This window comes from Clarias gariepinus, chromosome 17, assembly GCF_024256425.1.
Source record: "Clarias gariepinus isolate MV-2021 ecotype Netherlands chromosome 17, CGAR_prim_01v2, whole genome shotgun sequence".
In the NCBI taxonomy this organism is placed as follows: Eukaryota; Metazoa; Chordata; class Actinopteri; order Siluriformes; family Clariidae; genus Clarias; species Clarias gariepinus.
The window spans coordinates 7595365-7612007 of NC_071116.1; the positions used below are offsets into that span (position 1 = coordinate 7595365).

The following is a 16643-nucleotide window of genomic DNA, read 5'->3' on the forward strand; positions in this document are numbered from 1 at the left end:
AAGTGCGCTGATTCGCAGCAAGTTGCATCACTTTTTTTGTCACTAATATAGTGGTTGAAGGACGTGTTTCCTCTTACAGTGTAAGCGATTTCAACACCTGTCATGTTTCATGCAGATTAGCCAAGGCGGACGAGGTTAAGACATCAGCAGCGTTGTTCAGAAAAGCTAATGCATAATTTATTTTTTATTCATGTGTCTTTAGTAATTGCTCTATCCTGACAGATACACAACTTATCTCAGGAACAACAGATTTTGTTCAGTAAAATTGCCTATAATGTAATTGTTATTTAGGATATTCGAACGCTTTTACTGTTACACTCGTGACCTTCGGTATTTAGCCACACTATTATTAACCAATTAGAGAAAAAGAAAAGAAGAAGGAAAAAAGTGCTGCCTCTGCTTCTGGCAGCTTTGTTCAGTTCAAAAGTCACAGTGTTGACATGAATGATACGGTGTAGGGTAGTGCTTCTAAAAATAGACACAATAAGAATGAATAATGACTTTTATTTACATTTCTTGTTGTTCAGGTCATTAAAGTACATCCCAAAGAAAAATCCACAAAATCCTGGTGCAAGCAGGAATCTGATCTTAATAACAGACTTTTTTTCTTTTTTAAATTAAATAAAAGAAATAGAATGAAATAAGAAAAAAAATCCTATCAAATGGAAAATATCAGATCATTGTTTCATTAGCTTTGGTACTCAGGTAAGTTTGGCTACAAAAGTGTCATCTTTTTTTATGTTGATGGAATTAAAAATGATAACCTAAAAAATACATAATCTTTAATGCTTTTAACTAATTAAATGGAAAATCTTTTCATATTAATACTTGGAAAATCTTTAAAGGTGTCATCCTTAGACAGTTACTTAAAATAATATATAATTATTAATTTATACAAGCTGTATTCTTGTATATTTATCACCTGCTACAAAAAAAAAAAAAACCTGTTGGCAAAAAAAGGAAGAAAAGGGTGTTCAGGTCAACCAGGCATAAATAACCATAATTTTATCACAGTACAGTAATGAGGCTCTTAACCGCCATCAAACACCTGAACAGTGCAAACGTTTGCAAGAAGACAGCATGTCCGTGAATGACGATCCGGATAGAGGTGGCTCAAAGCCCACATCAGTCGTTCTCGTTAACATTCAGCGAGTGGAATGCCTAATTTAAAAAAATAACTCTCTCTCCAAGAGATTCTTACATGTTTGGGCCATTAAGGGAGTTCCTGGGAGGCCAGCGTTTCAGACATGAAACAGGCTCCTCCTGATTCATGGCTCCTACAGTACATACTGAGAGAACTTGATTGTATTCAAGCACAAGTGAATCACTTTTATTTCACGTATTACTGTAGCAGAGGAATATATAGAGAAATAAAGGTAGTTTTTATTTATCAGTGTTCTGATTTTCTGCACAATAAGAAGACCCCGTTTGACTTTAATGCCAAGCTGAAAAGTTTGTATCTTATTATAAGTAGTATTTTAATTACTAACCTTTGACACAGCAACAGGATTGGCCCAAAAATTTCTTCTTTTTTTTTTTTTGGTAAATAACAATAATAATAATAATAATAATAATAATAATGACTGTCTTTTTAGGTGTCTGAGAAATACAAATGCCACGAGAAAAGCGCTTTGCCTCCACATATCTTTGCTGTAGCCGATCGAGCCTACCAGTCCATGCTAGGCCGACTGGCCACAGGGCCAAAAAACCAGTGCATTGTGATCAGGTGAGTATTTATATATATATATATATATATATATATATATATATATATATATATATAATCCAGTACAGTTTTTAGGTAAATAAACAGCACATTAACCCCCTGTTGCTGTGAACCAAATTTGGTTTTACTTCTCGCGTGACATGTAGCGTCAGGTCTATTAGGACATTCCGCCGGAGACAAGTCAGGACAAGACATTTTAAGGAATACACGTTTATGCACAGTGTTTTCCCGGTTTATGGTTAAACCTTTTCTGGTGATGTTCCAGGTTGTAGTCTTTCTGCTGAGTGTTTTGCATGTGATGGTGATGGAGTGTTTTTGTATTTTTTTTTTTTGCCCAGCCGTGATGCTGTACGCCGTATTATAATTAGAGCTTTAGCAACATCCAAAATTTCGTATCGCTTCGTTTCAAGGATGTTATTTAGTGTTGGTTATTTTCTCTTTCCTGGTTTTAATGTCATTTGGGAAGAACGAGGAGGTGGGAGTGTGTCTGGTGTGTGTTTTTGTGTGATGGACTGAGCTCGATACCCGTCTCAAAGAAAGGGCAGAATTTCACCCTGGCTTAAACAATGTTGGCATTAGACAACACACCTGTATGCCCAGGTTTGCATGACCGTGACGACAGATGTAAATATGGTGTCGTGTTTTTTTGTTTTTTTTTTTATGTCATCAACATGAAAAGAAGATGCCGCTCCTTCCATTAGTGCCCTGCGAGTGTGTATGTGTTTCACTCATCATCTTTCTATAAGCAAGTGGTGAATGATGGCCTTATGGTGATAATAATAATAAAACCTGCATGTTTTAATTTCGAGGGGTCTATTTATAACCAGCGTTTTTCCTGTATAGTGAATTTCCACGGGTTAGTGACAAAATTAGAGATGTTTAATTAGTGGCCGTTTGCTCTGCAATAAACGGAGGTCAGCTGTGTTTCCTTGTGGGCACGAGAGTGGATTTGCAAGTTCCATTGGTTATGCAAATCATACAGAATTGGCTCAAACTTTTCGATTTACACGTCAAGTGGTCCAGAGCACAATCAGGCCCAGTTTATTTGCTTGTCAAATGCATTTTTTTTTTATTACACCTGCAAGGTTCAAGGTCTGTCTTAGAAGTTTTAGTGCATGATGCTAGGTAATAAAAACGCCTGTTTGGGGGTTTCGATATGCATCATAAATGTCTCCTTAGACCTCATCAGGAAAATCTTTATTAGCTCTCAAAGAAAGTTTGGAATCTTTCCTGCTATTAGCTGATGAAATACATAGAGATGTTTCTAAAAGTTGCATCATAAATACAATGTCTGACATCTAAGGTTAAAGAAATCCGCTTCACTCCTAGACTTGTTATATTTCTTTTCCCCTTAGCGGTGAAAGCGGAGCAGGAAAGACCGAAAGCACAAAGCTTTTATTGAGGCAGCTGATGGAGCTTTGCCGGGCGAACTCCCAGCTCGAGCAGCAGATCCTGCAGGTAAGCAACCCGTCTGCATGTATTTGAATATAACCTTGTCGTTTGCACATTGTCAAATCCTCAGCTGCACAAAAGACGGCGGTTGATTCACATAATTTTCAGTCGATTATTATCACTGAGATTTGAGCCTCTATAAAATATGGGCTGGGCGAGTGAGAAACGTGTTCAGCGGTTTTACAGGAAGTCAGTCGTGACGTAACGTGGATTGGTCTAAATACGGTAATAAATGATTAATGGCTTGTAATCAGATTGTAATCAGGTCCATCTGACTTAGAAGAAGTCCGATTAAGGACAGATACAGGAAGCATACAGGATGTTTATCTCCTCGCTCAGCCGTTTATTACAGGATTAAAATGACCATTGTATACACAGTTGATCTGTTTTGTACACATGATCAAAGGTTTGTAGTATTGAGTAAAGTACAGGATGCTTTAATTGACAGTTCATATTCAAGCTTTGGATGAAGAAAGACATTTAGGTAAAAGAATGAAAAACAACTCTGATCCCAGGACGTCTGAACCTCCGTCAGATACCCTCAGGACTGGCCACAGTATAGAGATGTTATGAAGTAATGATTTTTAATCTTACTGTCCATAAGACGACAAGTATCAAGGATTCTTCTTCATGCCTTCTCGTGGAGTTTTTTGCCCTTGCCGTTCGACTCGCTCATTATGGATCCACGGCGATATTACTGTATAGCTTCTTTTGACACGACGTCCACAGAGTTGCATTCGATCTATTTTGGCTTCTGAGTTTTAAAATGTGTGTGAGCAAGCTCCAGGTATCTCGCTCCAGTGATCTTTTCATATGCCACAGACATGACCTCACCACGACTTATGCATATGTAAAAAAGTTTCTGTGGTGAGCTTGTGGCGATTATGATATAGACTGATGCACCTCTGGTGGTGCTCAGGAAATAGAGAAGAGGTTACAAGCTTCGTGTCAGCTCCCTAGATGTGCATGTATAGCTGTTCTTAAACTTTTGCACCCAAAGCTAAAAAAGACAAATTTGTATAAATGGTACAGTACATTCTGAACTAGAACAACTCTGCTTCCTTATAAGTTATACAAACATGCATTTCTTGTTCCACCAGTAGCAGAACTGCTTGCACATGTGTCATTACTCACTCGTCAGGAGGGAAAGACGGTGTAGTGAAGCTTAATAGGTTTGCAGTCTGACAGATTTGCTGTTTATTGATTAAACAGGTTTATCTCCATTCTGCTTGTAACGCAGACAGCTGGTTTTTAAAGTCAGGAGAACTTGGGTTTACTGAGAGGCATGTATTAAAACTGAAAGAAAATGATGGATCTGTAAAATGTTTATCTGGGTTCTGTGGGTGTACTGTATATAATTGAGCCTTCAAGTGGCAAATGAAAAAAATAAAATTGTGCAGGCTTTAATCATGTGGTCCGGCTTGATTATATAGCACATGGGACACCAATCAGCCATAACATTAAAACCATCTGACGAATATTGTGCATGCCCTCCTTGTGCTGTCAAACACACAGCTTTAACTCATCATTGCATGGACTATTCAGATCCTTTACGTCCTGTAATTTCCAGACTTGGCTTGTCTAACACATTCCACAGATGTTTGATTAGAATGAAATCTAGGGAATTTATATTGAGTCAGGTGAACACATTGTGATGTACTGTGTCATCTTTCTACCAGCTTTCCAGATTGTGCTACATTAGGTCTTCTGTTGGATTTCGTTCCCCATACGCATTAATAAACCATGTTTCTGGTTTACCGCTCGTTCGTTCATTCCTTGAACCACTTTTGGTTAGTAGTAACCACTTCATATGTGGAACACCCCACAACCTGCTATTTTAGACTCAGTTCTGACCCTGCTCTGACCCAATCGTCTCAAATCACAATTTGGGCCCCTTGTTAAATTCCCCTTAAAATCAACTTTAAAAACCAAACTGATTGTTCATCTATTCAATTCAACCTAATTCAATTTTATTTGTATAGCGCTTTTAACAATTGCCATTGTCCCAAAGCAGCTTTACACAATCAAAAGAATTATTTAAGTTTGTATGGAATTTGAATTGAGATGGTAATAGGAAGAAACCTTGAGAGGAACCAGACTCAACAGGGAACCCATCCTCATCTGGGTGAAACGGAGAGCAGGAATTGATCTGCATTCATACTGCGTGTTAGGTGGCAGGCAGTTTAGTATAACAGTTGATGTTAGTTGATGTTAATATGGAGTCCAGTTAGTTATTGAAAACTCAGGTAGACTTGTATAAAGTTCCAGTCCTGAACTATCGAACAGTCAAGTCCTCATCTTCATCTGCTGTCTAACATACTGTATACAATATACATAACATGTATGCACCGCGTATACAATATAATCAGTGATATTCTCTTCCTCTCCCAGTAGTTTTATTGTTATGGCTGGTTTGGTTTATCGGTCAGTTTGTGTTTGAACAACATTGATAAGGGGAAAGATTATTCAGATGGCTTTCCCAACATTCGTACTCTGGCACGGTCCTTGGCACTTACAGTTCAGAGAAGCTGTTTTTTATTATTATTGTTTTTTCTTTCTTTTTGGTATTGGGTTAAATCTGAAAAAGCCATAGTAGAGTAAAACTGGATTGTGAGTAACTTAGTCTACGAGCATTTTGGAAGACAAGGAAAAAGTTTGTATATATAAATCTGGGTGTTTCCCAGATTTTTCTCCCTAAGTTAGTCGTGTCCAATTCCTCCCCGTCACTAGGGCACTCCCACATTAAGGCTACTACTACCACTCAGTGGGTAGAGCCGAAGACTATTTTGTGTTTCCTCCGAACCATGTGATGCCAACCAACCGCATCTTTTTGAACTGCTTGTTCACGCACCATTGGGGGCGGCGTAACACACTCAGAGGTCAGCGCTATCTGCTCCTTCTGCTTGCGTGAGCTCACAGACGCCCCTGATTGGCCGTAGAGCCGTAATTAATGTGAGATCACTGAGTGCCTCTCATTCCACCCTGCTGAGAGAGCTCGGCCAATCAGCTCGCTCTAGGCTTCCGGGTGTAAGAGGTTACAGTATCACCTGTTAATCGAACTTGCGATCTCCGTATGATAGAGCCAGCACTTTACCACTGCGCAACTCTCTCACGCTGTGGGATTGTGGGTAATCCCCTCTCAGTGCACTGCGCGTACATCATTTGTATAGTCAACATCTGTGCGCGTCTACACTGTTTACTAAAGCATTTAGTAAATAAATATATCTACTCTACAACTACATCACCCTACACAACAACCACCCCCCCTCCCTCTGGTCTCCAGAGCCACTCCAGTTGATTGGTTTGGAGCGCTGCATGCTAACTACTGAACCACTGGATTTGGGAACATGCTGTTGAGGCTATTTAATGTGTACGGGGATTCCGATCAGGGTTTTTAGGGCCGATCCCCAATGACAGAAATCAGAATTTAACCAATCTTGAAACATAATATCTAGGGATGCACCGAAATGAAAATTCTGGGCCGAAAACGAAACCGAAATTTTTGGATGCACTTGGCCGAAAACCGATACCGAAACCGAAAATGGCTTCATTAAAAAACATGTTTAAAATATTTTCTTTTTGTTTGTATTAAAAAAAACTACAAATTAATTAAAATTATTGCAACTTTGCTGTCTTCATCTGAAACTTTGAAGTGCTTGCAAACCGCCGACATACTCCGTGTTTGATGCTTAATGACAGCGCGAACGAGACGGGAGGATGGGAGAGGCGTATCGACAATTTCGGCTTTTATTTTCGGCGCTTTCTTACGTTTCGGCCGAAACCGATAATGCTATTTCGGCCGAAAATTTTCGCCGGCCGAAATTTCGGTGCATCCCTAATAATATCGATTAAAGTGGTATATTTTTTCATTTATATTGTTTATTTAGTGCTTTATTATACATAGCAGTAAAAAAGTAATCATTCTAAACAGCCGTGCAAAAGTATCATAATGTAATCTGAGAAATGTCATGAATTTAGCATATGCGCCATTTTCTATTCTCTTATTTCCTGTAGATTATAAAGAAACTGAAACTAATAAAATAGCCTATGCTCGACCAAGGAGCAAAACTTTCCATTCCTTATCTAGTCACAAGCGTCTCTCACACGCAGAAATGCCTGTCTAAAATGCGACTGTCCAGATATAGACACTCGTAATGTGCAGCACATGCAACAAGGCTGCATCAATAAAAAACAAATCCAAACTCCGCACTGAACGGTTTTAAATTTATATGCACTCAGTCACTTTTGACTCTTTAATCACCAATTATGGCTACTCTTTAGTAAGCCGCGAGGGCAGGCATTTATATATAAATAACAGAATTTGAGCATTTGTAAGAGACCGTACTGTATATTCCTCTTGCTGAAGAGTCGCTCTCGGTAAACCAGGGCCACCTCGGTCAGAACCGCGCTTTATTTCTTTCTGCAGTATTTTTGTGATAGCGGTTTTAAGCTTCCCTGCAGAGTACGGCTCAAGCTTCTTCTTTCCAAGGACTTCTGCTGTAAGTGAGTGAGGGTCGACTTAGAAGATTTAGCCGCTGCCTTTAAGAAATACTTTTCATACTCAAATGATTCACGCTGTGTTGTTCTTAAGTGCCGAAAAAGCTTTGTTGCATTAAAGCTTTTGGTAGACGTTCCGCCACATGGTTTTTTTTAGAAAAACTTTGCATGTTGCAAATTTGATGTCTTTTAAAGAGACTTGGTTACATTTCCAGACTGTTGACTCATGTATTTTGCGTCACCACAATAGTATCGGTTTATGTGATCCCCCAGTCGCGAGACAACCGATTAGTTAAAAATAAAGTGATTATCAGGCAGATCTATCGGAGCTCCTTGTAAATGTGCATACACAACAACCAGAGCCACACAAAAACATTTTGCAGTACGGTCATTTGGGAGCTGCGATGCTGTACGCCTCAGTTCTATTTCTGTAAGGATTTTAAACAGAGCGTTAAAGTTGCAACACACTTGTGACATAAGATTTTTTATCAAAGTCATTGTAACTTTCAGAAATAGCTTTATCTGATGTTAAATGTTATTGCAGTGTTGTTTTAAATACATTACAACAGTCCTACAATGTTAGACTTCAATGTTGGGCTTCTTGCTGAAAACCTTTTTCACAAAAATAGAAAGAAAAAAAAACAACTTCCCATCAGTAGATTTTAGAAATCCCCAAATGTACGTAGACGGATGTTTATTTTTTTGTTTATTTGTTTTTTGCTATAGCAAAGTAGCCTGAATGGGACTTAACATGTTAATGATTACCTTTTGTTCTTTATAAAACAGCTGGAACTATGCACATGTATGTCAACAAAACATAAAAATACAGAAGTGAGATTTGTAAAAAAAAAAAAATTTTTTCTTTCTTTAAACATTTTTTATGTAAACAATGTTCGCAATGTTCTTGTCAGTACTGCAATGCATTTCATCTGTTAAAACACTTAGTTGTGTGTACTCTTCCTTTACTATGTTTCAGTATACCTCCACGATGGCTGCATTAGCATTTTCCACAGTTTCACATCTGTCTCAGCAGGTCATGATGGCAGGATGTCGGCAGGTCGGGGGGAGGGGGTGGGGGATTTAAAAGGAGAGAGGGACTTTGTGAAACTTTAGTAAGTGTGGGAAGCGCTACCCTCTGGGAAATTGTGTCATACGGCTGAGTTACTTGACACAGGCCGGCTGTCAGGGCTTTCAAAAGGACTGCCTTCCAGGGAATTGACTTTGATACCGAACGCCCCATTCATATCATTTATTTATTACGTTTTCCTTCATACACCTTTGGTAGAGCCCTTTGTTCGTGAAGCATATTGTCTGTCATGAGAGAGATTTGTAAAAGCGCCTGCTCAAGGGTAACTTGAGTAAAGGGAGGATCTCCAGAAAGGGTACGAGAGTTCCAGCAGTCAAAACAAACTGTTTTCCAGGCCTCATTTCTGTTTTTGGGTTTCCTCTCCTGTGTCCTTCCTAGTGGTTTGTTTGTTAACTGCTGACTTCAGGCAGAACTGCTTAAACAGCACATCCTCTCTGGGTTCTTCTAAGACATGGCCTAATGTGACCACGTGGCACTTTTTATTTTCCTCTTAAAATCAAGCACTTCATTTTCTTTATCTGGGTTTTTTAATTAAATACAAGCAAAGCAGATCAGTCTGGATACTAGAGATGGAAGAAAAAATGGATTTAGTTAGATATCACAATTGTTTTGTGTGGCAATTTATGCATCACCACAATGTCTTTAAACCATAAAAAAATTATTAATATATTTGTGTTTAGGCAGAATGGTGGTGTAGTGGTTAGCCCTGTGACCTCCCACCTCCAGGTTCTGGGGTCGATCCCCCCCGGGGTCTGTGTGCATGGAGTTAGCATGCTCTCCCCGTGCTTGGTGAGTTTCCTCCGGGTACTCCGGTTTCCTCCCACAGTCCAAAGACATGGATTAGGCTAATTGTTGTTCCCAAACTACCCGTGTATGGCGTTATATTCCTGCCACAATTCTGAGCGCGTGGTTTGACATTTTGAGAGCAGACAAAGCACTCTATGCGCGTGCAATGTCTCCACTGCGCGCTCAACAGCTCGATTCTGCGCGTGCAGTTCCTCCCCTGCTCGCTCAACATGTGCAACATTTATTTTCTGTGCGCGCTCGACTCTGCCTGTACGCTCGCTCAACTTTGTCCAGTGTTACAAAACTGCCACAAAATCAGCCAATCACAGACTTCCACACATTACTTCTGATTGGCTGTTCCTTCTCTATCAGCTGGCAATATGTGCTTTTAAAATGGTCATTGTCTCAAAGCAGCTTTACAAAATCAAAAGAAAATAATAAGAAATTAAAATATTATTACATATAATTATATACAAATGAAAATAAATTATATAAGAGAAGCAATGTAAATACATTTGCATTTATGTATAAATATTATAAACAAATATAATAGTATTAATTTTTATTTAATGAAGTATTAGTATATACCAGTTTCGTTTGTCCATTGTGTGTTTTTATTTACTTATCTAATTATCCATATAGCTCATTGTTAGACTACCTCGACTAAAATTCAAATCGGACAACTCGGTCGCTTCACTTATAAACCTTTATTTACAATGCTTCTGTTAAGCGGTCGATAGTAGTGGCACTTGATTGGAGGAGAAACAGCCAATCAGTATTTGTGTACCCCGCCTTGTGCCCAAAGACTTCTGTACACAGGAAGAGCAGTACAGTATATGGAAGATAAATAAAGGAATTAATATTTGTATTTAGGGTCACAATGTTTAAGTTCTTTTATAATTCATAATAATAATAATAATAATAATAATAACGTATAAAATATCATTCACACATTGGCAGGCCACACAGCATTTTATGCAGGGCAAGCAAATTATTTTCAAAGTTTGATTAGAATTTTAATCTTTTTTTTTTTTTTTTAAATGTAATACCAAATCAGGATATTTATAAAATCATGAGACATGCAGAATCGCAATACAAATCGAATTTGCACCAAAGTATCACGATAATATACTGGTCCTGGTATCTGCTGGTCCCTCGTTATTCCCACGCCTACTGGACAAAGTATGATAAGTCAGTCTTCTTTTTTCCATTTGTTGATTTGTGTTTTTCTGTACTCTGTATTCGCTGGAAGATTCTGCTGTCTGACTTTTTTTTTTTTTTTTTTTTTTTAATTCGGGTTATTATTAGCCTTCAGTGTATGATGTCCAGTATAAATATCTTATCTTGTCTTTAATAAAAATAAAATAAAAAAAGCCATTAATAATAGCATTCTTTTTCAGCACATGTGATTATTTCCTGTTAATAATTTACTCACAGTGATTTATTGAACTGATTATTTCTGAATATTTTTTTTAAGTATGTGTAATGTTATGTAGTCTGTGTGTAGTATTTATTTTTTTCTCGAGCTGTCAATAGATGTAAACAACAGTGTTTCCCACAAGTCTGAAATATACTGGCGGTAGCAGCCAGCGGGACTGCCAGCACAAAAGTGCTCTACTACATACACCAAAGTCATATGACCTTTAACACAATATTTTAGATTTATTTAAATAAATGTAATAAAATGAATAACAATAATATTTCTTTAACTTTACCATTTCAGAGATCCAACTTACAAATCCTCCCTCCATCTACACGTATGTGAAAAGTAAGACGAAGTAAAGAAATTTGTCAGAGCAAGTAGCCCTTAAAACCCAGAGCTTTCCTTTCTTGCATTACTGTGTTTGGTAAATAAATAGGAGTCAGGATTGTGCAATATGGAGGGATGTATCCTTTTTTTCAGCACAACGTACAGTACTGTAGGTAATATGATGGATTTAATTTTCTGTCATTTAAAACCAACTACAGTGTAAAATAAGTGTAAAAAAAAAGGGTCACATGGGCTAAAAAAGTTGCACAGATTCATAAGATCATGTGTGTATAATTTAATTATTATAAATGTTTATTATTTTTTATTATATATACATATACATATATTTTTTTATGCTGCTTGAGTTTTAAGGGTTAATCTTCTTCCTTCACAGTGCTAAACTGTTTCTTTGCCGTCAGTACACCCTTCTAATTTATTTATTTTTTTATGGCAGCTGGCATCCGTTGCATTTGCTGCCTCTCAGTACACCAGTGCTGCAGAATAAACAGAAGCACGAGAACAAACTGTCTGCTACTGCTCGCCGATGGCAAATGTTCTTGGGCAGCAGGCAATATATTTTGGTTGTCCTGCTCAACTATACTCTATGTGTGGGGGGGGGAAATACACTGAGAACAGTATGCACTGAAAAAATATTTGTAATGATTCCTGGTTATTGACTTTTATTTGTTTTGTTTTTTTTTGTTTGTCTTTAACCAGGTGAACCCTCTTTTGGAGGCGTTCGGGAACGCTCAGACAGTCATGAACGACAACAGTAGTCGTTTTGGAAAGTATATCCAGCTTCGCTTCCAGAACTCTTCAGGTGAGATTATTAGACACAAGTGAGTCTAAAGATTTAATCTAATATTATGGCTTTTAGACCTGGCGGAAAAGGAGGCAGCAAAAAAATGAACAGTGAAAGGCACGCAAGTCTTTGTAGTGTATTAAATAAAAATGCAAGTGCCTGAATGCTCATTTCCTCCCACTGTGTTCACTACACTCTCATGAGGTTTTCATGTTCCTTCAGTTCCTTCGTTGTCATTACTGTTTATCTTTGGCTCTGTAGTAAAAGGAGCCAAAATCAACGAGTATCTCTTAGAGAAGTCCCGCGTGGTCCACCAAGATGAAGGCGAGAGGAACTTCCACATCTTCTACTGTATGCTTGCTGGGATTTCATCACAGGACAAGGAGATGTACGGCCTCCTGGACCCTACGCAATACCGGTGAGTCATTTTGTGATGTCACATAGCAACACCCTGTGACCGGATACTTGAGTGTATAGTAGCGGTTGTAAAAGACGTCGTTAGTCACAGGGTGAAACTGTTCCAGGAGTAACACAGTCCAGTAATTAATCACTTACGGTTTATGGCATGCAGGTTTGTCCTGCCGCTGCAGTTTTTGTTCTAATTTAGAAAAAGGCGTGGCTTGATGTCATGTGTTTTTTTTTTGTTTGTTTTTTTTAGCACAATAGGTACTTGGAGCTTTTATGGAGTCTCTCTTTGTTTTCGTTCCAACTCCTTTTATCTCCTCGCGCCACAGAGCTCTGACTCATGACCCATATCTGCTTGTGTGCGTCCTAGTTACCTAAATGGGCGATTTGGCCCGGCCGATATGGTGCAGCACTGGAGGGAAAAGTACAACGAATTGAGCAACGCTATGGACATGGTGGGATTCGAGGAGCAGGTGAAATTTCTCGCCCTCATGCATATACTGCACTGTTACACGCTCTCAGTCTTTTTTTAGATGGTTTACACTTTCGCATGGTACTTTAGGAAAAGGTGGATATGATGACTATCCTGGCCGGGATCCTATCTTTGGGAAATATCACGTTCGAGCCGACTGAGAATGATGCCCTGAAAGTGACTTCACTGGGCTGGCTCAAAGCCTCAGCGGTGAGTTGGCTCATGTGCATCACTAAAAACCTTGGATTGCGAGTAATTTGGTCTTTGAGTGTTTTGCAAGGCGAGCAAATTTTTTACATTAATTTCAACGTAATAAACGAGCAAGGTCTTGTAATACACGTAGTACGCTTTGTCTGCTAAGCGTCACAAAATCACAACTGACCCAGTGATTCAGTTGGCTTCTCTCTCTCTCTTTCTCTCTCTCTCTCTCTCTCTCTCCCTCTCGCTGCGAGATTGTGGGTATTCGTCTCTCATGCTCAATTTCAGTGCGCGTGCCTCACTTTTACAGTGACTTTAAAGCCCTTGTAAAGAAAAAGTTTTAAAAAGTTTGTAGCAGTGCAGGAGATTAACTTGCAATGTCACATTTACAAGAAATCCTCAAAAGGAGGCAAAAGGCTGGGCAAGTGTGATTAAAGAGGTTCCTTGTTAAAGTCACACAAAATGAAAAAAGTTTCCAGTGGGCCAACCGCATTGGGTTGTGTGTCTAAACCGCGTTAGTGTGTGTGTTTGTAGGCGTAGGTGTGAAAGTCATCCTACACAATAACCCCCTTCCTCCTCCTCCTCTCTTCTTGCTCATCTCCCTCACACAAGCTAAAATTGTTTTTAAAGATGAAGTGCAGGTTAATTTGTTTTATTTTTATTTTGTTTTATTTGTATTAATTCTTTTTATATGAATATTTTTGGGAAATTCCCTTTGATATACGAGTGCTTTGAATTTCAAGCACACTTCCGCAATACCGAATTGTGAGATACATCTCTATTTTTCTTTTGCACATTCTGAATTGTTTTATTTCTCTATACCTGAGAAATTCAATTCAATTTTATTCGTATAGCGCTTTTAACAGTTTGCAGCAAAGCAACTTTACACAATCAAAATAAAAGTTATGGAAGTTTGTATGAAATGTACGTGTGTATGAATCAGAATGATCAGATCGTCCCTGATGAGCAAGCTGAGGGTATCAGTGGCAAGGAAAAACTCCCTTATATGGCAGTAGGAAGAAACCTTGAGAGGAACCAGACTCAACAGGGAACCCATCCTCATTTTCGTGATATCAGATAGCAGGAATTGATCTGCATCATACTGTGTGTGACTGGAAGTTCAGTATAACAGTTGATGTCTTTAAGTTGATATGGAGTCCAGTTTGTTATTAGAGGCTCAGGTAGACTGTAGGAAACTCCAGTCCTGAGCTATCGAGCGACTGCAGTCAAAAGTCCTCAGAGAACAGCTGTCTGCATCAGCCGAGGACAGGACCGTCTTCATGGTAAAGTGTAACCGCCCCCAGTGATCACGTGCATCCCAGGCAGACCACACGGGGCATCCATGTGACGAGATCTCCAATCAGAAGCGGGACACCAGGATGAGTCAGACAGGTTTAGAGGGCAGATGGGGTCTGGATCACTGGCAGCTCAGGAGCGGCAGGAGAGGGAGAGAGGGAGAGAGAAAAACGGGCAGAAGGAAAGAAGGAGCGAGAGAGAAGAGGAGAGAGCAGAACAGTGGTCACAGTCACATAATGTATAAAGTAAATGTATATTTAGTGCAGAGTGCAAGCAGGGACCCCCTTTTGAGTCCCCCAAATCTGCTCCTTTACCCAAGGCAAATCTATTTATAAAAATGCTTGCCTAAATAAATAGGTTTTTAGCCTAGTCTTAAACACTGAGACTGTGTCTGAGTCCTGAACATTAATTGAAAGACTATTCCATAACTTTGGGGCTTCGTCAGTAAAAACTTTGCTCCCGGCTGTTGTTTTCATAATATGTGGTACTGACGGGCAGCCTGCAGAAATGATCATGCAATTACAGTTTTGTATTTTAAAAAAGACATTGTTTATTATGTTACGGAGAAACCATAAAGCATCCACTTCTTCACCAATCCTGTTTCTCTATTAAATTTTTTTTTTAATTATTAATCTTTACCACTTAGACATTCATTTTATGAATATTAAACATGCACCTGGAGGAAAAAAAAATCAATTTGTCAGCGTTTGTTAAAAAAAGTTTATGAGGTACGTTTTTCCGTGGAGCGTGTGGCAGTAACACGTTAGAATAGGCTTATTTCATATGAAACGAGAATTTGAGTCCCAGTCAGCTCTACTGTTGGAGCGTTTGACCATCCAGGAGTGGTGTTGTTTATGAAGACAAACTGATGAACAAAGATGAACAAATTGACTTTGTTTGATCTTTATCATACCGCTTTTTGTGTTTGTGGGGAAACGCGCTTCTTCACACGTCTCACCCTATCTCGCTCAGTAATCAGTCAACATGCATGCACCTTTAATCTCTTCTTTTGTGCACAACAGCAGTCACAAGTTTGTAACCTAGTAATCGCTCTGCTCATTTTCAACACATCCTACACTTTAGATCTGCTCCCGTCTCATTTTCACAATAAAGCTGTAATATTACACCAAGTTCCTCTCTCTATGTTTAAATATTTTATGCCTTTGTTGTTGTTGTTGTTGTTGTTTCCGTTATTGTCGAGCTGTGTTTCTGTGCTTAGAGCGGAGGAGCTGGTGAAGGTCTCCAGCTTGAGGATTTATCTTCCCTGCACATGTGGAGTAAAATAAACAGATGCATTGTTCGCCTAAATGCCCCAGCTTGGGCACAGACCCCAGACCTTTATTCTTTATAGAGGAAGGTTAAGTAGCCATGCAACTGTCTATCTTCCCCACCTGATAATCAAACAGATGAATTACGGCCTGGCCTGGCACAATTAAGCTCCTTCGAGCAAAGGTTAGGTTGATGTCGCTGCCTACATCTGGCTGTTGGTGATAAGATGGGTGGTGCCTATGAATGGTCCAAAGTTGGCTATATTTACATCAAGACTACACCGAGCTAATCCTTCTTAGTGATTTGAATCATCATTGAGGTTTCCTATAACGGCTTACACCACTTCCTGTTGCTTTTGTGTACGTGTATTTTTGTTGATAAGGAGAGAATTGAGGCAGATATGATAACGTAGTGAATGGAAAGCTATAATCTAAATGAGCATTTAATAGCCACTGGTGCAATTATCTTTATTTCACTGTTTATATGAATGATTGCAAATGGTTATTAGTAAGGGGAGTTTATTAGCATGACCCTGACATTCTTCCTTTAATCTAATAAGAGGGTGATACTAGTTAAGAAAATGAAAAGAAATGCACAAAATTAAATAACTTATATAAAAAGAAATGAAATTAAATACAAAAGTTCTGACTTCTTATTGACTTGCAATAAAAGATCACAGTTGAAGGACAGTGTTTCCTACAGGTCTGAAATATACTTGCGGTGGTAGGCAGCAGAACGGCCGGGTATTACCTGAAACCACAAACCTGCTCTACTGCGAACAACAAATACGTTTGAGCTTTAACACAATAGTTTTGATTTATTTGATATTTCTATTAATTTCACATTTCAGAGATCCAACCTACTCACCCCCCCCCCCCCCCCAATTAACCAATATGTGAAAAG

General features: G+C 38.8%; 1 protein-coding gene across 1 annotated transcript in view; it reads left to right on the forward strand.

Annotated features, from left to right (window-relative positions):
• The window catches only part of LOC128505641 (myosin-IIIb), a 43822-nt gene that overhangs the window by 2909 nt on the left and 24270 nt on the right, over positions 1–16643 (forward strand). The window contains exons 3-8 of the mRNA XM_053476170.1: positions 1596–1726; positions 3082–3184; positions 12016–12118; positions 12362–12518; positions 12876–12978; positions 13068–13187. Of these exons, the coding sequence (XP_053332145.1) occupies positions 1596–1726; positions 3082–3184; positions 12016–12118; positions 12362–12518; positions 12876–12978; positions 13068–13187 (717 nt within the window). The remainder of the gene's footprint in view (positions 1–1595; positions 1727–3081; positions 3185–12015; positions 12119–12361; positions 12519–12875; positions 12979–13067; positions 13188–16643) is intronic.